Below are 23,968 nucleotides of genomic sequence, written 5' to 3'. Positions count from 1 at the left end.
AATATTTTAAAATAACATTCACATTGTGGCACTTTAGGTATTTTTGTTCATGAAAACATCAGTAACTAACATATTTTTCTTTTTCCCTTCCAGCCGTGTAATTCTGCCCTGCTCAGTGGAGGAGGTGAGTTGTTTCTTTCTATGGAGTTTTTTAAATTGTACTTGATTTTGATTTTATATTCTTTCTTCTCATCCAAAGACAAGCTTTTCATGATTTAAGTTTTTTTCATTAGTCAAAGTTGGTGCCAGCATATGCTCAACCCTTGTGTATGACAGGATCTTGAAAATGTTTCTGAATATTGTAGAGAAATGGCAAGCAAAAAAGCGGGCCATAAATCTCTCAGGGTATTTTCTGCTTCACTTGAAGGCCCTGCTTTAGCAACCAATGGGAAAGTCAAAGCTCTGACAGCTGACTAATCATTAGTGACGACTCTGCTACCCCAGTCCATTTTGTCACAACATGCCACTGTGTTTGAGTGTCTTTTTTTTAGCAGTTTGCAACTATTTGCAGAAGGACGGATCCCAGTCTTTCTCAATTTGTCAGTTTATAGTAGTTTTAATGATCTAGCACCCTCAGAGTCTGCCTTTCTATATTTTGTTATTCTTTGTACAGTATTTAGCTATAGGGATGAAAACTGGTGACTACTGTGTTACTCTGAGACAAATTGCCTTATAAAAGGATAACAGCCTTCTTATATATACAGAACAATGGACGATTGGCTGTGTCACCCGAGCCATTAAATACTGGTTTTATAGAAGAAAAGTTGTCGATAGGAGTATTGATGGTGAATGTATCTGCTTTTGGGCTTGTCCCAAATTTAATTGCATACAGTGGCACCAAACTCTGAGTTGCAATATCCATATTTGGCCACTCTCAAACTGTAGTCTGCTGTGTTATGCAGTGACCTTGTGTCTTACCGCTGCCGTGTACCTTTTCTTGGCTAATACTGACGCACTGAAAACCTACCTACTGAATTCTTCTGAAATATCAAATCTGCCTTCTGCTCCAAAATGTCTGTTGGATTGTTGTATTTTTTCATATCAAAGGTGTAAATTAGATTTCAGAAAGGAGGCTCCTCATACACTGGATGTTTTGAATGTCTCAACTGGCTCAGCTGGCCCAAGCTTCTTATCTCTGATTTAGCAAAGAGGAGAATAAACCAAGGTGATGCAACTCTCACACCCAGTCCTAATTGCCTTGGACAAAAAAGAAATGGGTGCATTGTACTTTGATCAGCTCTACAAAGTAATCTTGGAAAAGAGCTTGACTGGGAGTCCGTGCCATGGACTTGCTGAGCTTGAGAGTCTACCTCCAGAGCTGGAATGAGTTTGCTGTGCTGTATTATCAGAGACGACCTTTGTGTTAACAGTGATAAAGGACAGCTGCAGTACTGTACGTAGAGCTGTTTAAAGGTGAAGGCAAGGGTAATAAAGCTACATAGCACTACACACGCCATACTGTGCTGCTTAGTGTTTTATTGCTGGGATTCATAAAGTGTGTCTTCTGAATAACTTGGGATTTGAATGTGTTTTGTTATGGAATATACATGAATACACACATTTTGATATTTTTACACATCCCTCAGTATCTCTTCACCGTGATTTTGAACTTTGTTCAGCCAACTCATAAACTGGAACCATCTCCATGTGGTTGAACTACATTTCATTATTGGCACACCTTTTTTTGTTTTTAGTTTAAGCACACCACCTAGTTACAGTTAGCATGCTGTAGTCAAGCAAGTTGGGATACTTGAAAAGGTTCTCCCAGTCTAGGGCTTTGTTCCAGATGTTAATTAACGTACATGGCTGTGGCGGGAGACCCGTGTATAATATCAGATGGTGGCACGAGACCTCTGTATAATAAGATTGCCAATGTACAGTATAATGAGGCTGATGATAAACCTGCTAATACGGCTCCTCACACAAACTTACACCAAGTTAACTTTCCAGCTCTTCTAGTACAGTATTATTATTATTATTATTTATTTCTTAGCAGACGCCCTTATCCAGGGCGACTTACAATTGTTACAAGATATCACATTATTTTTTACATACAATTACCCATTTATACAGCGGGGTTTTTACTGGAGCAATCTAGGTAAAGTTCCTTGCTCAAGGGTACAGCAGCAGTGTCCTCCACCTGGGATTGAACCCACGACCCTCCGGTCAAGAGTCCAGAGCCCTAACCACTACTCCACACTGCTGCCCCAGTACAGTAGCTTTAGAAGAACCGTGAACATTGCTATAGTTTTAAACAGCTCTACTTTTCAAATCCAAGGGCATTTAAGTTCAGTAAGTGCTGAGAATGTGTCACTTAGTTATACATTCAAAGCAATTAAATTATACAATTACCTCATTATCAGCTGTTCCTTTTTCTGTTTTACTGAAGACACTTTTCTTTGCTTGTGGTTTTTTTTTTTTTTGAAATTCTATCTGTTTTATGACCTCCACAAACCAGGTGTTGCTAATAAGCCAATCAGATTCACTGCAGTGGAATCATGCACACCTGCTATGTGGCTATTCTAAAACCTATGATTAAGCTTCTCTGAGCTGTTGAAATAAGTGGTTGTCAAAAATATGCAGGCCGAGTGTAGGTTTTGACCATTGTGTTACAGTGCAAGCCAATTCATTTAATGTTCAATGTTTTTTTCATAGTCTTGTACACACATACAGATTGTAGTAATTTGTAAAAAGTGATAGTTTCCTAAAATGGCTTTCTTGATGGGTTACAAACATGCCCAATATTTTAATATGTAAACATTTTAAATCCTGGTTTAAACAGTGTCATCCAAATACTACTGGGTCTTTTTGAGGAGAAGGCTGTAGTTTTTTGGTACTAGTTTATTTGATTGAAAATCCTATTATTATTTACATGTAAATGAGCCTGCTTGCGATATATACAGTAAGCATTGCACCAACTGCAGCGGCAAAGCTTTATTTAACAGTCACTGTTCCAAGCAGGTTATCAGTCACATTTTACTACTAGTAAAAATATTAATACTAATAATAATATGAACTTACACTTGTCGAGTGACCCCAGAGATTGGTTATGCTGGTTCAACTTTTTTTTTTTTTTTTTTGGGTCATCTGGGCATTTCTTTCAATACAGCTTATGCCTTACGCACACTACAACGCTTTGCTGTCGAGACGGCCGATGAAGAAATTAAAGGTTTGCTTCTGGACAACACGAGCTGGAGCGGGGAGGGGCGGGCGGTGCTCAGTTTTCGAAATTAAAATTTAGTGTTGGCGTATATTTTGTATGTTTCAAACATATTCTACCATAGCACATCTCTTACACTGTGTTGTACACTAGGTATTCAGTACATATTTTACTGACGCAATACAGCCTAGAGGTACGAGCCCAATGGTTTGGATACTTTATACCCTGCTCCATACACGGCAGCGGTGCCATGTAGAGTTGCTACGTAACAATTTGGTAGCGGATTTTAATAACAACTTTTGTTTACGTAATATGCATTAGACAAATCAAAAGATCGAATTTTGCATCCCGAGTGACATTTAATGTGTGATTCTATAGTATTCGCACATTGTCAAACAGTTTCTGTTAACAGAAAAAAAAAAAAAATACAGTGCGTGAACCCGTCTGACGAACCTTTGAAGGTTTAAAACAGTCTTCGAATCCCTGGCTAGCGAACAAACCTTCGAACCTTTGGACACAGCCCTACTATTTAACAATCCCGATATTTGTGATTAGTCGATACCAGTATCTGAGGTTGACTGTCACTTTACTATTCGTCTAGTCGACTATTCGGTGCTACCCCAGTAGCCACTCAATTCTATAGCGTGTCCTATCAATTCTGTAGTACAGTTGAGTTATGAGTGGTCGACAGGTGTGCTGCGTTTTTTGACCCTGTATTGAGTTCATAAGCAGGCAGGTTGCAGTGTACATACAGTGCAGTAGTACCTTGCCCAATGGCAAGACTGTTTACAGCTGTTTTAAAATGAGTGATCCTATTAGCAGGTGCAGGAGTCCTGCCAGAAAAGCTAAGCTGCTTGGGTGTGCCTTCTATTTACATTGGGTGGACAGGTGTTTAGAAAGTACGATATGGGTAGTGTTCTGCATTTTTTATTTTTATCTTTAAAATTTTTTTTATATATATTAAAATGGGGATAAAATCAGTAAAAGTTTTTAATTTTAAAAAAAAAGGTGGAAAAAAATCTTGGTATATACACACTTTACATGTGGAATATGATGCGTAGCAGTTCTGGTTTCTCATTAGGTTTAATGTCCCTGGCATTTCTGATGAAGCACAATCTGTGCAAGTCAAAGCCACACTATCCCACACTTTAGCTGATACGTTGCGAACGTTTGGGCAATCGCTATGCTGACGGAAATAGTATCTACAGAAGGTATGCACGTGACATAAGCACAAAACAAGTCAGGTATATTCGCTTATTTGCCTTGAAATCATAAAAAGAAAATTGACAGAACTGGGCAGTGCAAGCCATCAGGAGACGTGTCAAAAATCACACTGGATATTTACAATCAGTGCTTTCCATTTAGCTTAAACTAAAGCATCACCATTTTCTGTCAAATATTTACGATGTCAGCGTTAGGTAGTGTTTTATTTAATGGACAGTACTGTTGCATGAAGTCACCAATACATACCTCTGCAATAAACAGTGGCTGTCCAGCAAAGCACAGCGCTCTGACAAACTCATTAACAGTCATTCTACGCTCTCTTTTGATTAAAGTGCATGTAAAAGCCGCATAAATGGATTGCTTGTCTCTCGGTTCACTTTCTTGTTTTAGTTTAATGTGTTGCTTATTTTTCAGTATGTTCTTTTATTGTCAGTGCGAACATGTACCTCAATGCAGCAGCATTTGCAGCGCTATGCATGCTCTGTCTCATCTGACCCACTACTGCTATTTTTGCTTTTGTATACTTTGAAACATTCATTTTTGAATATTCATAATCCCCATTCTTTATCCACTGAAAATATATTTTCATGCAAGTATTTCAATTTAGTTTTTGATCAAGCTTGTAGTTGCTACGCCCAGCAATTGCCACAATAATCAGACTTTGATTGGACAACATAATCAGGTGATAGTGTGTTTGTTAAGTGACAGAGAACCACGATTTAATGTTATTTGATCCTCTGACATCTAAACGTCTGCTGTATCCTAGGATACAGTATAGGGCTGCTTGTTACAATGTCAGAGTCAAAATAAAACAGCATTTTTAATCAAAATATTTTTTATTTCCTAGAAAATAGTACCGGGAAAATACTGAACAATAGACAAAAATAGTGTATAAATCAGTAAAAAATCAGTCTAGTTAAAAAAAAAAAAAACGGAAACGCGGAACACTGTGTGGGTAAGAATGAAATGGGAGTTTAAACTTCTATTAAATGCAGTAATTAAAATGTAACATTTAATGTGCATCTGAGCTGGGACACACGTTGAAAACACTGTTATATGAAGTAATCTAAACATAGTTATTTTTGATTGAAAATGTAGCACTCAAGCAAATATTCTTCTAGCATCTGAAATTCTCCCCAACCAAATGTAAATACATTTCCCCCACAATTCATTTTATTGTAGAAGTAAAGAAAAACAGGATCAGCACCTTTTTAGTTGTTGCTTCTACAGTACCTCAAGAAACTGCATGGTCAGTAATAATAATGAAAGGCAGCAGCTGCAAATAGCTGAAGATGCAGAACAATATTGTGTTAAGGAAAGATAAAAACAACTACTGTAGGTAACTGAAGACTTTGTGCATAAACAGTAAAGGGATTGGCAGTAGTGTAGTTGGTAGATGAGTGTCTTAGTATTTGGTGAACAGCTGTATTCTATGATTCTCAGATGATTTTAGTTCCAGGTTAAAATGAAATAAAATAAATGATCTGATATACCATTCCCCTTACATGTTGTCCTTGGGCATGCTTTAAAAACGTTCTGGTTTTTATTCTTGCTTGACTGAACAGCAGTGTGGGCTTCATCAATCATAATGCCTATCAGCACCAAGATGTTGGAGTGTAACGATTTATTGTGTATTGCTGAATCACAATACTTTCGTTACATGATATACTGTACCGCAGCGGTCCAGATAAGCTGTGTACAGTACCTGCTGTTTTTACACATTTAAAAATCTGAAATACGCATTACATTTTGCTGCACAGCTTGTCTGCCTCCACTCCCACCTCCCCTAAAACTTCCACTAACAACTACATTTCCCAGAATACAATGTCTTCAGTTACTAGGAAACTGTACACAAGAAAAATCAACCCAACAAACATCCAATCTCTGGCTAGCCCTGTTCTCTTTGCAGCCAATCACAGAAAGAATAAGAAAAATTTGAAGCTACACAGGTTGAAGCGTAAACACCCCAGTCCAGCTACAAAACCAACTGGAACCATCTTCAGAGGCAACCGCTAAAATGAAAAAAGGTGCCTATAATATTAAACAAACTGTTTTATAACTTATGAATGCATTTCCTTATTGTATTATCTGTATGGCTTTATATTGAAATTTTAACATATTCACTGATAAGAATTTAATGTTAAAATATAAGTAACGTAGTTAATTTGCAGAGTCAGGTTGATGCCTTGAGGCGATAAAGAACCTTGTATAACACACGCGTGGTTTTACAGGAGTTCAAAGTAACATTGCAGTTAAAATGGAAGGCTCTTTTTTTTAATGCCTACTCCATTACCATTATTGTACAGTTTCTATGGCGATTACTCATGACTTCAAGGTAATGTTGCATTTTACCCCCTGAAAATACATTTTACTCTCTGTGCTCAAATTAGAGGGTAAGTTACTCCCACACCCAAAGCCTTATCTGGAGCGCTGCCACGCTGTAACAGAGGTTGCTTCACTTCTATCATGATACAAGACCAAAATCACAACACAACTCCTTGTAATTCACCAAGTGATTCTTTGAAGAATGTGTATGTTATCGCTGGTATGAATACATACTCTCCCAATCCCATTTCATTTTTGTCTTAACAAAATGGTCCAGTGTTACAGTAAATGACCTATTTGATATTTGATCAGGACCGTCGCACCTATCATGATACAGTAGGCATTGTATTACTGTACTGACATTAGTGTACCGTTCCACCCGTACTAGAGTGTTTGTTTCTTGATGAGGCTGTAGTCTTGAAGGGTATGATTTTATTTAATTCTAAACTGTGGTTGCAGACGATGGGGCCCCATTGGAAGGTTGTAGACCTCCCTCTGCCAGACTGAACATGTTTGTCAAATCTAGCCTGAGAGAGTACTGTGCAGTCCCTTTAAAACTACTCTGGGAGGAATTATATTCAGTTTTATGACGGAACGGCGGGCTTGCTGCAAACGGAGTGCTTTGTAATTGGGGAATGGATGATTGGGATTTAATTTCCTGTGTTTTAAACAACAACAAAAGGATGTTTGTTTTCCTGAAGCAATCTGGTTCTTGAAAGCCTATTATTATTATTATTATTATTATTATTTATTTCTTAGCAGACGCCCTTATCCAGGGCGACTTACAATTGTTACAAGATATCACATTATTTCACATTATACAGATATCACATTATTTTACATACAATTACCCATTTATACAGTTGGGTTTTTACTGGAGCAATCTAGGTAAAGTACCTTGCTCAAGGGTACAGCAGCAGTGTCCCCCACTGGGGATTGAACCCACAACCCTCTGGTCAAGAGTCCAGAGTCCAGAGCCCTAACCACTACTCCACACTGCTGCCCTATTTACTATAACAGTACTGTATGTGTGCTTGTTCTGATGTGTACAATACAATGCTTTGTGCAGGGTAAGCCCCGTGTTAAGCTTTTTAACCAGGTTACTCTTGTAAATTAAAATACTGCTTTATTTTCGGTTAAAATGGTGTTTGTGTTAACTACATCAATTTATTGATAGCAGAACAAAAGATCAGCTTTGTTTCATAGACTACAGGTAGAAAACTTTAAATTATACCTGTCTGATTTTCTATAGGAGCTAATAACATTTTAAACAATAAAAATGAGTTGGAAACAGTTTGTTCGTTAAGATGCTTTACGTTCTGTTCGTTATCCAGTAAGAATGTGTGTTCCTGTTGCTGTGTGTGATGAGTGAAACGTAGTTGTTTGTTTTATTAATAATCCTAATATCAAAGATGTAGTCCTTTTATTAGTACAGTACACATAGCCTGCATTAGATAATTGAAAAACATCCTCTAATTATATGTTTGTAATTTACTATGTTACTTAGCTGTTGAGAGTATCAGAATATGGGGATGGAGGAAACTCTCGTCATCTGTCACAGTATGTATTTCTACAGTAAACCAAATGTTTAGACTACTGCAAGTGTGTGTTTCTTTTTGGAAGGGAGGTCATTTTTTACAATACTTTTGGTGCAAAGATGCACTGCAGAAGATGCACTCTTCAGTTTTACACTAAAATAGAATTACATCACCTCTTTCCCAAATGTTTAATTCAAGAGAAGTCTTTGCTGCAGACACATTTGTGCTTTCTTCTTATTGAGACCTGTTTGCCCCCATGTCTGAAATCCAGATCTCAAGCTCCTGGAACTACTGCTATAGCAGTAGTTGGTTTTAAATTACGCATTGAAGCTTTACAGCTTGGGAAGCAGAACCGAAATTAAATATTGTATAGCCGACAGCATTGTTAAGGAAACACCTGTACAGATTTTTTTCAACACAGGCTTATACCATCTGAAGCATGTATAGCTGTGTACGGATCTAGGAAAGATAATTAAAAACTGCCGACTGCATTAGTACCATAGAAAACTCTACTCAAAACAGCAGAGTCGAATATTCTTTGTCGAAAATGTGTAGGCAATTTGCTTATTTTATTCAGGAAAAATAATACCTTATCGCTGCTGCATACATTAACACAGGCAACATGAAAATAGTGTGTGACTTTCAGGTTTTAAATAGGGGTGTGTTGAAACGCTAGTCCCTTGCTATTAGACACTGTCATGCCATACATTTGGCTATGTTGCAGTTTCTTGCTCTGTATGTGAATGTACAGAAATACTGTACAGTCAAAGTTGCTGCAAGAATAACAGATTCCTTACCTAAATCTCTCCCAAGGTCATCACAGTGTTGAGTTAAGATATGAAATCACTATGCCAATCCTGATGTTTCTTAAACTTAAATCGTCAGCAAAATAAACTGCTTAGCTCGTCCCAGTAGGAGCATCTTAGCAGCTTCTGCAGTATTATCTGTGTCTCTCTGATGGACTCTGTACCTAGCAGGGGGTTTGGATCCCGTCTCTGCATCACACAGAGTTGAACCTGTGGGAAAGTGCTATACGTTTCAGGAGCAGCTTGTAGCTTGAATTGGTCAGGAAAGTGTTCCTTTTGTGAAGCCGGGTGTGACGCTGAAGCTGCACTTCAGAGCTGACTCATCAAAATCTTAATTGGAAACTGAGGAAGTGATGGCAGTTCCTGTCTGATTGATTGTCCGTCACGATTAAGAAATTGAGCGCTTCTCATCATTGCTACTTGTTGATTTATATTATTGCACTATACAGAATGTGTGGACAAAAGCAGTACATGTTCCTGTTTGGCATGTAATGTGCCATGCCCAATTAGTCTGTTCTGACCCATAACCAGGGTTGCACTAACCAAGGCTTTTCAAATGCTGAAGTATTAGCAGCATTCTCATTGGTCCTCCATAACTTAAACACACAAGGTTGAACTGTAAGAAGTCAAGTACGCAAATGTTTTGGCTTGTGTCGTCTTCAGTGTAATAAGTACACTGAAGAAGGTAATACTTGACCTAGTTTTACTTGTGTTGAAGGTCATTTACATTATTTGCGTGTTTACTTTTAATGAGGTTTACATGTGATGGTCCTGAAGGGTTACTTGTATGATGCATAATAGGATCCTATGATCATTTTAATTATGGGCTGTTTTGATAAAAGACGCAATCAGTGAATTAAGAACTGTATGTATTTATACCCACTGTAAAAAACATTTATTAGTTCAAGAACCATTTGGTGAACTACAATGAGCTATGCTTTCCTTTTGGTTTTGTATCACAATACAAACAATACATACCTCTGTTATGACATATAATTTAAAGAAAGTATCATAATTTATCGATATACAATGAAGCGTTACAGCCCTATTAACTACTGAATCAGCCCACAACCTGGGCATTTTTCAACACCTTTGTGTTTCAGTCAGTAACGTTCTTCCTTTTTCCTCTCTCTCAGTATCAAGTTGGGCAGCTGTTTTCTGTGGCGGAGGCAAGTAAAAATGAGACTGGAGGCGGCGAAGGCATTGAAGTTTTAAAAAATGAACCCTACGAGAAGGAAGGCGAGAAGGGACAGTATACACACAAAATCTATCATCTAAAGAGGTAACTTTCTTTTATTTATAATACAATTTGTTGTGCACATATACTAAAGGCAGAGCAAGTCCTTAAAGTACATAGTTAGCAAAACAGTTCCACAAAGTCTTACCTAAAATGTATAGAAATCTATGGCAAGCCAAATGATCCACTTAATTTCCAACTGTCCTCTGGTGCTGGTTTCCGTGCTGTGCTTAAATTATTGGTTAGGGTTAACTTTGCTATCTCAGAGCACTGCCAATCCTGTTGTGAAGAAACTTGGTCAGAACCGTCTGTCGAGTTTCAGAATCTGAAGACTTTGATGGAGAAGTATTCAGAGGGGCACGGCAGTAAAGAGTACTGTGCTTTTGTGCTCCTGAATTTTGCAGTTGAAATGTTTCGGTAGCCAATGTGCAATAATGTTCTTTCAACAAGAGCAACGAAGTAGCCACATAAAGATGCTTTCTCGTACAACAAAAATGATATGCGCGTATAAAATGTAAATATTATTCTGATGGCGCCAGCTTGTTGTGAATAATCCTTTGAGGCCTGCAGGGCTTGTAGTATCACGTCAGTATGTAGGCTGCCTAATGGGTGTCTTTTTAAATGCTGCCCTTTTGGAAAATGTTTGTGATTCATATGGTGATTCAGTGTATAGGAGTGAGTCAGAGTTTGAACTCGGTGATAAAAAAAAACAAAACATGTAATTTGAAGCTAATCTTTTGAAGGGAGGAGGATGTAAGTCATTGCAGCGGTGATGTGATTATATTGTTTTGTAATAATGAATGTGAAAGCCTATCTGTGTACCTCATTCAAATCTTATATAAATCTGTTTTTGTGCAAGGACTGCCTGTAATTCTTAATGTTTATCTCCTCGTAGGTTAATTGAATAAAGGTATAGGTACAGTAATAGTAATTTACACGTTTATGATTTTTTTTTTGTGAATACTAGTACTGATGGGATATATAATGGTACTGTACAGTTAGACCCAGTCCTGTGTAACAAACTTCCCCTCACAGTCATTCAGGTGACCAATTCAAATATCTGGGTATGCATAGCCCAGGCTATGGAGATGTAGCAGAGGTGCCCATGTTTGCGTGAATCCTGGTATTAGTAACTGTAAGTGTTGTGTTTTTATTTGTGTTCCTCACAGTAAAGTCCCCGGGTTTGTCAAGATGATTGCACCGGAAGGCGCCTTGGTGTTCCATGAGAAGGCCTGGAATGCATATCCCTATTGCAGAACAAGTAGGTTCTTCAGAACCATTCTTCATGTTAGTTATCAGTGTGTAATGTTTTAAGCCAGGTCATAAAAGCAGTAGGTCTTCCTTCTTGCTGTGGATACATATTCCTGGTAACAAGGATTTCATGGAGGAAGCTCTACATCGTTTTATCTAGAGAGCCATATGATTGGGTGTATGGTTGGCACATGTGACAGTCCCTGCTTAAAGTATGCACCTGGAAGTTCCTTGCATTGTGATTGGAGTTCTACCCAATCAAGGCTGAACAGAGCTCTAGAATTTAGTTCTGTAAAGCAACATGAAAATAGTACTTTTTAAAAATATTGTACTGAACTGCCGAAGTGTCCTTTGTTCTTATAAACTGGTAATGTGATGCCTGTTGAGGGAATTTTGAGGCAGATTTGAGATTTATCACCTTGAAACCAAGAGAGCCTTTAACTTGTCTTGGGAGGTGCAGAATTTACATCTTGGTCTCTCTAGAGATGCACTGTGTGGGTCAGAATTTTTTTTTGTAATCGTAGATGCTGTAAGATAGCAGAATAAAGTTAATGTGGTTTCAACAGAATAGTCAGTCCACAGGTACTGCCTTCAAACTCCTTTGGCTTGTGGTTGTATAGCTGCTGTTTTAGCTTTACATGTCTCTGATTATTGAGACCACTGACATGCTGCAGTGTTTTAGAAGAACTTATTATTAAACACTGTCCGGCTTTCAGTCTGCAACATGTTAATTGCTGGGGTTTGCGAAGCACTGTTACTGAATTTGAGTTTTACTATTACCAGTTCTTTTAGAAACTAACATGTTGCATTCATTATTATAATGTAATATTTGTAGGTGTTACAGAACCCCTGCAGTGTTGCTGTATCCCATGTTGTCTATATTGCAGCATTTTATTCAACATATTCCAGTTCATGCTCCCTCCTGCAACAATGCTGGTGCCCTGGTTTGAAATGAGTGACTATTGTGACAACAGAACCAGCATTGTTGCAGGAGGGAGCATGATCTGGATACACTGTGATCCTTAGATTTTTTTTTTTTTTTTTTCCCAGTTGATTTGTCCCATGATGTGGGATTAATAATTTCAAAAGGTTCGGCAATATGTTTGCAAATATAACGCTGTGATACAAACAACACGGGGCACAGCAGAGGTCAAGTAATGTGTCTCTTGTAAACTTTGCAGGGTGCTCTGTAACACTAAGGCTTTATGCTTTGAAACCACAGAATGTATCTGTAATCAAAGATACTTGTTTATGCTGCTCAGTTTAAAATAACCAGCAGATTTATTGTGTGTGTTCTGATATTTGTTTCATGTATAAAATATACCTAATGGTTGTTTTTTCTGTCTTTTGTCTTTTTTTTTATTGCATGCTCGTTCACTTCAGTTGTGACGGTGAGTAGCCTGATAACTAACTTGGTCTTTCTGTAAAAAAATAAATAATATTTAAAGAACTTCTCCAAATCATTACTTTTTTAGAACTATGCTGCCTGTGTCCATGCAGATGATAGATGTTGAGAGACGATAGCGCAAAGGTTAAACAATCAGACTGTCTGTCTGATGTGTGTGTGTGTGTGTGTAATTCACACAATAAATGCCATGCCTCTATCGTGCACCAATAAAATAATTAATAAATCTGTATTGTAAGGGTAGAATGACTGCTTTTTATTTGTAGTCAAGGTAAAAAATAGTCTTAAGTGTCTGGGGCTCTATTGGTGTACATATTACTTTTTACATGTTGCTGTTTGTGCATTATTCCTAAATATCATGTATGGCAACTGCACTTCCATCCACCTGAAACTACATACTTCACAATTACTTTCCATTTCATGAACATTTCAAAGTCAAACTAATGTGTGAGGTTGGCATAAGCCTGGCCCCCTTCTAGAATGAAAAGCTCAGCTGTAATGGCCTCTAAGGGTTCCATCACTAAATGTATGGACAAATAGCCCCCCTTCGGTCTGTCGCATTCATTTGAAGTTGAAAAAACACAAATACAATTCTTACATGCACTGTTAAGTCTTAATATTTTTTGTGAGGCTTGTGAAAGTTGCTGTGACAGGGGCAAGAAACTACACACAAAGCCCTACTGAAAAACATATTTACTCCATCTTAATTGTTTTAGTATACTGGGCTATCATGAAGTCGCTTGGTGTATATATCTTAATATTTTGTTTCATTATAACAGTGTGAAGAACAGTTGACTTTAATAGCTTACTTTGTCTCTTTGATTTTGTATTGCTACTATAAATATGTAGTGCTACTATATTTTTAGCCTGGATAATTTCAGATTTCCTGCATGGGTGGGTGGGGGTGGGGGGGAAACCAGGAGTGGAACTACTACAATATGAGAGGATTTCAAAAAATTTCAAGTTTGATTCATCCATTACATGCAAAGTACGTCCTGTTTAATATTCAACATTTATTGTGTTGTGTTTCAGAATGAATATATGAAGGATGACTTCTTTATTAAGATTGAAACATGGCACAAACCTGACATGGGCACAGTAGAAAATGTAAGTACCTTCATTTCCGGTTTCTTGCTTCCCAGGTTAAGTGTGTGTATATGGGCTTGGTCATTGCTCTTCCAAACACTGAAAATGAGAAGTGTAGTGGGGCAGTGTTATGCTAATGAGGATGCATAATGAGAAATATGTTCATCTTTCATTCAGCGCAGTTGATGCTGCTTGCATTCTGATTCCTCATACTGCTTCTATTTCTGCTATTGGCCAGCATTAATGTCATTATAACCACTGCATGTTGATTGTCCGACGTTTCATTCTGATCAGATTTTGGCATGTTACACTATGTCTGTGCTTATTGGTTGGGCAGGAGGCTTTTGTAGTGTGATGTGAAAGTAGTGGTGTGAAGAAATGTTATTTTCTTTAGTGCTGAGGACAAATCTCAGAATATTTGAAAGAACATAGCTGCATGTGAATTCGAAGACAAAAATCTATTTGTGTGCCATTGCCCTGATACAGTTTCCCAACCTGGCTCCAATGTCCTTTTTACTTTGGTTTATAAAAATAACACACACAACTTTAAACCTGATCATATTGTTTTGTTTGTTTGAACTAGGAAAAATGTCTGTTATAGGCTTGGTGTCTATGATAAAGGTAGTGGTTCACCATGTAGAGTGTGATGGCCCTATTAGTTCATATACATGTGTTCTTCCTGGTTGTGCAATGATGGAAAATGTACCTCAACAAACAAATACATTCATTTAGAGCATACTCTAAATACATACTCTTCAGTTCCCCTACCTTAAGCCAGTCAGTATTATAAAATGTAACTATATATTTTGCCCCATTTACAATAGTTTCCAAGTAATCTGGACATAATGTGAACATTTAGCATCTCGGCAAGGTTGAATGTTAGCTCAAGGTTGACACTGATCACTGCATATAATACTATTAGAAATCCCCAAGACTCGCGGTAACAATCTTGTGATCCCTAGACATCCCTTTGGAATTTCTTACTTATTGGAATTTCTTCTGTGTTGCAGAATATAAAAACATATAACCGCATGATGCGAGTTGTATTTTAAATGTTGTATGTTTTATCTTCAAGTGTGGTATAAGCAGGTTAGAAATTTACATTCCAGTTGTATAGCCGGAGGTATCGTGGTAATAGGAATGAGCATAATTTAGAAAATATTGAACTGGTTGGCCATTTTAAATGGAAATAAATACAGTAAAATAAAAATGCAGCGAAACCTATCCTATTCGGTGCTGTAAGTTACGACACTCTCTTAACTGGTGGGCCTCTGGCATGTGTCATTTACACATGCTGCTACCAACTGAATGGCATAGATGGAGTTGATCAATGTACTTTTTTGTATGTCTAAAACAGTAAATTTGGCTCTTGGTAGGACAGAATGATCAGTTGCGTATTTTAAAAAAAAGTGTATACAATGTATCAGATTTTAGCCAAATGCAGTATTATATTTGAAGATGTTAGGAGTGAGTGTATGGTGATAGTTTGGTGAAAATCGGTATAGGTATAGTGTTCGAGTGGGATGGATGGACACTTTGTGTATAAGGGTCCACATTGTTTTTTCATGTCAAGTTGTACTGTCAACTTAATAGGGACAGTCCTCTGCTTTCTTGATTGCAATTGTGTTCTGGTAGGAGTACCCTCTGAGTAGCAACTAGAGGTATCTTGATGCTGAATCACTTGGATCCTTTAAGACCCCGTTTTGACAAATGTTGTGATATCAATCGGCTACCATGAAGCGTTCAAGCATGGATGGGCCCGAAATGGTTTCCTCTTGTTTGTACATTTCCTTATGTTAATCTTTCTCTCTCTCTCTGTCCATAGGTTCATGAGCTGGACCCTAATACATGGAAGTGTGTGGAGGTGGTACCTATTGATATTGCAGACAGAAGTCAAGTCGAACATTCAGTAAGTTATAATAGTTACAAATAAATGTTTGCTAGTCTGTTATAGACAAATATTTTTACAATTTATTTTCGCTCAAATATAAATATTAATATTTATATGTAACAGCAGTTTTGTTCACACAGCAGGCCTAGTGCAGTAAGAATGAAAGCATGTTCTGATGCCACCTTGTGGCATGTTGTATCTAGTGCAGTGATTTAGTCCAATTCAAGATAATGCCCATTCTCCAGACTGTCGTCTCTTTTTTATAATAGGTATTGTTTTTTTAAGTCAATATGATCCATAACCAGGCACAATACAAAACACTGAGTTAGCAAACCAAATACTTTTAATTGACCACAAGCAATGCACTTGGCACGGTGTATGCTTTGTGTCCATTCTACTACACTGGTTTTCAGGCCAGGAAGCTCCTTACAAATCTTTTTGTTAAAAGATTCACTACAACTATATAGCTAATGCTTGTATGGCAACAAAGAACTTTATTTACTGCTTTTATGGGTATTACATTTTCATATTAATTTAGGCTGTTATCTATAATCTAGGATGTATTGCACAAAAGTAAAGTCTGTATCGACAGACAGGTTTGTGCTGAACTGTACTCAGTTTAGTGTACGATTAGTGAAAAAAGGGTTTATCATAAGATTTACTTATTCAGAAATATTAGCTTGTATTTTAGCTAATTTGCAAAATGTATTAAGTTAAAATTATTTATTATTATTATTATTATTATTATTATTATTATTATTATTATTATTATTATTATTATTTAACCAAAATAGTTTTGTTCCACTGAAATTATCAAAAAAATTACAAAATAAAGGGTTTCAAATGTGCAAAAAAATAATTGACCTGGGTCTTGGCTTCTTGGAATATATTTTGCAATCCGAAATGATTTCAATGCAGAAAGAGCACCATCTGGGCAGACCAGTTGGTAATGTATACATGATATTGAAAGTTAGATTAAAAAATAAAGTACCATGGGGGCTCCCGAGTGGCGCATACAGTAAAAACACTCACTAGAGTGCAGGATGCGTTGTATAGCCTGGACGTTGCCGGTTTGAGTCCAGGCTATTCCACAGCCGACCGTGGATGGGAGCTCCCAGTGGGCGGCGCTCAATTGGCCGAGCGTCGTCCGGGGGAAGGGAGGGTTAGGTCGGCCAGAGTGTCCTCGGCTCACCGCGCACCAGCGACCCCTGTAGTCTGGCCGCGCGCCTGCGGGCTTGCCTATAAGCTGCTCAGAGCGGCGTTGTCCTCCGACGCTGTAACTCTGAGGCGGCTGCACGGTGAGTCTGCAGAGTGTAAAGAAGCGGGTGGCTGACGGCACACGCTTCGGAGGACAGCGTGTGTTCATCTTCGCCCCTCCCGAGTCAGCGCAGGGGTGGTAGCGGTGAGCTGAGCCTAAAAATAATTGGGCATTTCAAATTGGGGAGAAAATAATAAAAAACTAATTGGCAACGACTAAACTTTAAAAAAAAAGTACCACAAATTCTTAACCTTTTTTTTTTTATTAACTTTATAGGTTTATAGGTTTTAAAATATATAATATCCATACAATAAATGGCAGAGTAAGAGAAGCTGTGCTGGTCCATATATACAGAGATCACTTTTTGTTTTTTACTTATCTGTAAGAGGAACTTTAGTTACCTTTAGTTTCCACTTCACACTTGATAAAGGGCCTTTGAAAGCTAGTGTGTTTTATATACATATTCATTAGATCCTGAATTAAGAGAATTAACTGCAGATTTTGCAAAGAAACAAGATGTTCAGAATATAATACTGCATATTACTAGGGTGATGGTCTGTTCACTTTTAAACAAGAAGTGTGGTAGGGTTAGTGGTCTTAAATGAGAAAAAAATTTAAAACATGCCTTCTGAGAGTGCCGTTATCCTCATGAAGTAACAAAATACTTTTTTTACACCTTGAACTGAGTTGTGCCAAAAGGACAGTCAGTCTGCTATAAATGTTCTAGCTCATACATATTGAGTCTAAATGGTCTGTCCCTTAAGCCGAAGATAGGAAATTTCATAAACCACACCAGGAAGGGATGTGCAGAGAACACTACACAAACGGAGTTAAACAAGCAGCTGTCCTGAGCCACTGTGGAAATGCTTTCTATACATGTCAGCGTCTTGAAATCCATTTTCTTACTCCAGTAGACTCTCCTAACCCTGCTGGTCTGAATTGACATGTCTTCTGAACTATGCTATTGGAATAGTACAAGTATAAACCAAATATCATAATTCTGTGATGAGTGTGTAAAATGTTTACAGCTGTCTGTATTTTTTATTCAAAGGGCTATTAAAGATTATGGTTGAAATACATTTATCAGGGGGTTCCCGAGTGGCGCATCTGGTAAAGGCTCTCCGTGTGGAGTGCAGCATAAGCCCTATAGCCTGGAGGTCGCTGGTTCGAGTCCAGGCTATTCCACTGCTGTCAGCGGACGGGAGTTCCCAGGGGGTGGCACACAATTGGCCGAGCGCCACCTGGTTGGGGAGGGCTTAGGTCGGCCAGGGTGTCCTCGGCTCACCGCGCACCAGCGACCGCTGTAGACTGGCCGGGCGCCTGTGGGCCTGCCTGTAAGCTGCCCAGAGCTGCATGGTCCTCCGACGCTGTAGCTCTGAGGTGGCTGCATGGAGGGCCTGCAGAGTTAAAAGAAGCTGACGGCACGCGTTTTGGAGGATGCTTGTGTCCGTCTTCATCAACAGCGGTGAGCTGGGTTGAAATAAAAAAATAAAAAAATAAATAAAATAATAATTGGGTTTTCGAAACTGGGGAGAAAATAATTGGCGATTCCAAATTTTAAATAAATACATTTACCAAAAACTGAAAACAAAGACTAGGCAAGGTATTAGTATTGTACAATTTCCATTCAGTGTTCCTTAATCTGAACAGGGTCCCAGTTGGTAAATGTCTACTGTACTTAAGGTGAGCTACCTAATAACAGTACCCCCTTGCAGTAAAATATAAAGGCATGTCATTTCTTTAAGTTTTTAAAAAAAAACAAGCTAGAACCAAAATATCCAATCGAAAGGTTTTTGGCAAGTGATTGCTGCTAGGTACGACAATTGATTTTAAAACCTTGGTTGTCACTTATTTAGTGTACGTTTTACAAAACCAATAACTTTTAGCTGTTTGCTTTGCCTAGTTGCCTTCCGTGTTACATAATGTTGGAGAATGTTTAGCTCTTAAAAGCACATTGCTCTTCTGTTTTAAAAATGCCAGATTGCTGTCTTAAAATGCTGTTCTGTTCCAGGTGAAACTGCCTGGAGAAATGGCATCAGTACAGTATTATGTTGTATCTGTTCAGAGATTTTACTGGTTATGACTACTTGTTGCCCGTCTGCATAAGCAGATGTATATGTTGGCTGAGTTCACTTGTGCAGTAAAGGCACAGAGTAAACGAATAGAAAAGTGTCTCATTCATATTTTTGGCTGTACATGCTATTGCAGTAATGCTCCAAAATACGCAATGATAACGATGCAGATCGTTTTGGCCGTGCCCATTTAAAACGAGGCCACCAGACCTATAGTGCCGGAGGACAACACAGATCTGATGGCTCCACTGCAGAACCGCAGGTGCCTTATCGGCCACAGGGGTTGCTGGTGCGCGGTGAACCATGGATTCCCCTGCTGACCTAAGCCCTCCTTACCCAGGCGGTGCTCGTCCAATTGTGCGCCGCCCCCTTGGAACCCCCGGTCACGGTCGGCAGTGACGTAGCCTGGATTCGAACCTGCGATCTCAAGGCTATAGGGTGCATCCTGCACTCCAAACGGAGCGCCTTTACTGGATGCGCCACTTGGGAGCCCAAGAAACCTGTTTTAAAATTGTTCCACACAGTCGTTCTGGGTTAGTGTAAAATATGTTTTGGGGGCATTACAGTGTAATCTGTGTCAATAGTAGTTGCAGGGTTGTGTATTTCTTTTTGTGTTGGTCATTCTAGAGGTGACATCTGCAACCAGTTTCTTTGTTATCTAATCAGATATCTTTACAAAATACAAAAAATGTATGTAACATGGCTGTAAATTCTAGATTAGCTATCAGTGTGATAACTGAGGACCATGACACATTAGCAGTACTATACAGAATAGTACAGGATGAGAATGAGCAATTCCATGTTTAATTGTAATTTGAGAAGCAATTCTGCATATGTATGCAAAAATATAAGTGTGACACACAGACTGACAGATGAATGGACATACAAATATCCCTGGAATCTGATATTCCTGATTAGCTAATAATGATACTACCACCTTTCATGGTGATTTGGATAAGCAGTTCTTCAGATATATGAGAAAATATGTGACTCAAATGTTTTTCTCCCATATTGTCTGTTGTCTGAAGCAAACACAGTAGATCAATCCTATAACCTAGTTTTTGTTCTCATACTTTGCCACTGAAAACTTGAGAAATCCTTCTTTAGTCCTTCAAAAACATAATGAAATTCGTCTGCTTCCCTTTATATAGAATATATAGAACACCATTACATCATGTAAGAATAAATCATGGCTTTGAATGTAAACAATAACAAGTAGTTGTCATGCCGTCAAAAACCTATAAATACCTCCAATGTTTTGATTCAAACACAGGCTCCCTTGAGAAAGATATGTACAACATATCGAAACGTTGGGCAGCTGGCTCTTTGAGCTAAATATATATATATATATATATATATATATATATATATATATATATATTATTATTATTATTATTATTATTATTATTATTATTATTATTATTTATTTCTTAGCTGACGCCCTTATCCAGGGCGACTTACAATTGTTACAAGATATCACATTATTTTTACATACAATTACCCATTTATACAGTTGTTTTTTTTTACTGGAGCAATCTAGGTAAAGTACCTTGCTCAAGGGTACAGCAGCAGTGTCCCCACCGGGGATTGAACCCACGACCCTCCGGTCAAGAGTCCAGCGCCCTAACCACTACTCCACACTGCTGCCCCATATATATAAAAAACAAAACGTCTATTGTACACAAGAGTAGTATATCTCAAATGCTCCGTCACTATTTTATAAATGACTGTATCATGTATTTCTCTAAGACTGCGTGTGCACAGCATTTAATTGTATCTGGGAAATCTATGAAGAAATACGGAATATGAAATTAATGGGTCTACTCTGTAACCTTACAGCTATGCAAACACCAAGACTAACACCTATATTTGACTTGATATATTTGGCGATGAAATGTTTGGGCAAAATTCTAAACATTTAACAGTTTGCTAAAGTTGAACCCCCCGAATATAAACGGTGGCAGTTTTAAATGCCACAGCTTTCACCCTCTCTTAATCCAGCTGGGGATCTGTGAAAAATCAAGGTGGTTGTCGTTTTCACCACATAGTGTGACAGGCAGTTGAGATCAGAGAAGTAGGGTCAGTATCTGCACTCAATACACTATGTAACACAATTTTTGTTCCTGGGTAGTAAGTGTTATTTCCTAATTGCTTATTGTATTCTTGTATTGTATTGTATTCTTGCTCTTATTGTATTACTTGTATTGTAACACTTGATGTATTTGCTTACGATTGTAAGTCGCCCTGGATAAGGGCGTCTGCTAAGAAATAAATAATAATAATAATAATTATAACTCAAGTATAGAAAATGGCTTTTATTCCCCACAAACTTTGCTTTTGTGACCAGGACAGTGATATTTTGAAATTTACCTATTTCCAATGAGAAAACGGGCGAATTTGTGTCTTTTCATTCACATAAAGACAGAAAAAAACAACATATGAATCCAAATTAACATGTATTTATACTAAAGTAATACAAAAGATTTAGAAGTGAGTAGTTTTTCGAGATTTACGATTATACTGTAAATCACTTTCACGAATCAGCCCCCAAATGTAGTCTCCCATCATGTTCTCGTTGTACTGTCCTTCATTGACAGCTCATCCAGGAACCTCAAAGCCGTGCTGCTTCATAATGGTAACAAGTACCCGTCTCTTCCCCTGGCTCACTCGGTGCACCTCAAAGAGGATTACAACAGCATCAAGACCTTGCTGGACGCCTTGAAGTATGATGAGTACGGCTGGGACCCCCGGAAGGTGCTGATGCCATCAAATTGGGCCTTATGAAACAATTTGTCAGAGCTGTAGATAAGGAGTTGGCAGCCTTCAAGACTTCTTCCCTAAGCTGTCTGAGGCAAAGGTCAAAGCCGGTGTCTTCGTCGGACCACAGATAAAGAAGATCCTGGAGTGCAATGAATTCCCCAAGAAGCTCACTAGTAAGGAGAAAGCGGCTTGGAACAGCTTTGTCGCAGTGGTTCGGGGCTTCCTGGGCAATCACAAGGCCGAAAACTAGGTGGAGCTGGTTGAGACTCTGGTGAAGAACTACGGCACAATGGGCTGTAGGATGTCTCTCAAAGTCCATATCCTTGATGCTCATCTTGATAAATTCAAGGAGAACATGGGAGCGTACTCGGAGGAGCAAGGCGAGCGCTTCCACCAGGATATACTGGACTTTGAACGCCGCTACCGTATAACGAGAACATGATGGGAGACTACATTTGGGGCTGATTCGTGAAAGTGATTTACAGTATAATCGTAAATCTCGAAAAACTACTCACTTCTAAATCTTTTGTAGTCATTTTTGTATTACTTTAGTATAAATACATGTTAATTTGGATTCATATGTTGTTTTTTTCTGACTTTATGTGAATGAAAAGACACAAATTCGCCCGTTTTCTCATTGGAAATAGGTAAATTTCAAAATATCACTGTCCTGGTCACAAAAGCAAAGTTTGTCGGGAATAATAGCCATTTTCTATACTTTTGAGGCATAAGCAATTAGGAAATAACACTTACTACCCAGGAACCAAAAAAAAATTAAATATTGTTACACGGTGATATCACTGGATATTCTTATCCTCACCTGAAGAGACCTTTGTGTTCTTGCAATTTAAACCTGTTTATACAATTTTAAAAAGCTGTAGTAAGACTAAATTACATTTCTGTGATGTTTTGACGAGTAATACTTTCTCATTTTAAAACAATTGAGCAACTTCTAGTTGAAAAGTTTGTCAGAATCTTTGTTTCTTTTAGTATGACTGCCAATTAAAAAAAAAAAAAAAAATGCTGTTGTATCCAACATTCAAACAAAGAAACATTCACTAAGGAATAGAAGTAATGGAAATTTTTTTTTCTGATTTGTATTGGGATTTGTTTTAATATAACACTGGGGTCTACTATACTTGGAATAAATATACCCCGATCTGTGTAGCTAGGTGTTTAAGAAAGCAGTAATGCAGGTGAATGGGGGTGTTCATTACTATAGTGTGCTGATAAGTTTCAGCCAAAGGCAATGCCACAGGCTAAAACTGAGCTATGCCAGCAATGAGTTTATTATCACAATTAAAGGGCAAATTGTCTGTATGCATATGATGCACGAACTAGCAGATTCTTAATCATTGGATACGCCATACCTATAACAAATTGTCTTTCTTATAAAGCCAGCTTGCCAACCATATTTATTAACAGAATATTGGGTTGTTTTTAGTGTTCTTTTGCTTCCCCCCCCCACCCCCCCATCAAGTAGCCCTGAAAACAAATTTTGCTTGAGGCATATCATGATTTATTTAAAAATAGGTGCCCTAGAGTAACAGTTCATTTTAAAGACACTTTTTTCTCCCTAGCCTATAAAAAATGAATAATGTGGCCAAAAAAAACGAGCCCAACTGGGGATGATAATGAAGGGCTTGCAATACTGGTGCTTAGGTGAAGGATGAAACATACCTGATTGTTAATGGAAGCTAGTTTATACAGCTGCTTTGCATGGTGTTATCATGCATGTGTAGATCTACATGGTGGAATTACTGCTTTTCTACTTCACCTTGTTTCTTTTGAAATGGACTGCTGTTTCATAACTGGAACCCTCCCTTACATTTGAAAGAGTGTTATGGTCTGTAGTAACAGCAGGGGTGGTACTAACAGAACTACATGTAGCGTGGCCATTTTATTAACAGTAGAAATCTTAATCCTGGCATATACATTCTTGTTTGAAGGGTAGT

At 38.1% G+C, this 23,968-nt stretch overlaps 1 protein-coding gene across 1 annotated transcript in view; it reads left to right on the top strand.

The window, feature by feature from the left end:
- pitpnb (phosphatidylinositol transfer protein, beta) overlaps positions 1-23,968 on the top strand; it is a 63,476-nt gene that overhangs the window by 8,931 nt on the left and 30,577 nt on the right. Inside the window, exons 2-7 of the mRNA XM_034045141.3 lie at positions 94-124; positions 10,190-10,335; positions 11,460-11,551; positions 12,925-12,932; positions 13,979-14,053; positions 15,858-15,941. Of these exons, the coding sequence (XP_033901032.1) occupies positions 94-124; positions 10,190-10,335; positions 11,460-11,551; positions 12,925-12,932; positions 13,979-14,053; positions 15,858-15,941 (436 nt within the window). The remainder of the gene's footprint in view (positions 1-93; positions 125-10,189; positions 10,336-11,459; positions 11,552-12,924; positions 12,933-13,978; positions 14,054-15,857; positions 15,942-23,968) is intronic.

The sequence above is a fragment of the Acipenser ruthenus genome, chromosome 11 (assembly GCF_902713425.1).
Source record: "Acipenser ruthenus chromosome 11, fAciRut3.2 maternal haplotype, whole genome shotgun sequence".
Taxonomy (NCBI): domain Eukaryota; kingdom Metazoa; phylum Chordata; class Actinopteri; order Acipenseriformes; family Acipenseridae; genus Acipenser; species Acipenser ruthenus.
The sequence above is the reverse complement of the archived record's forward strand: the minus strand, read 5'-3'. Positions and strand labels throughout refer to the sequence as shown.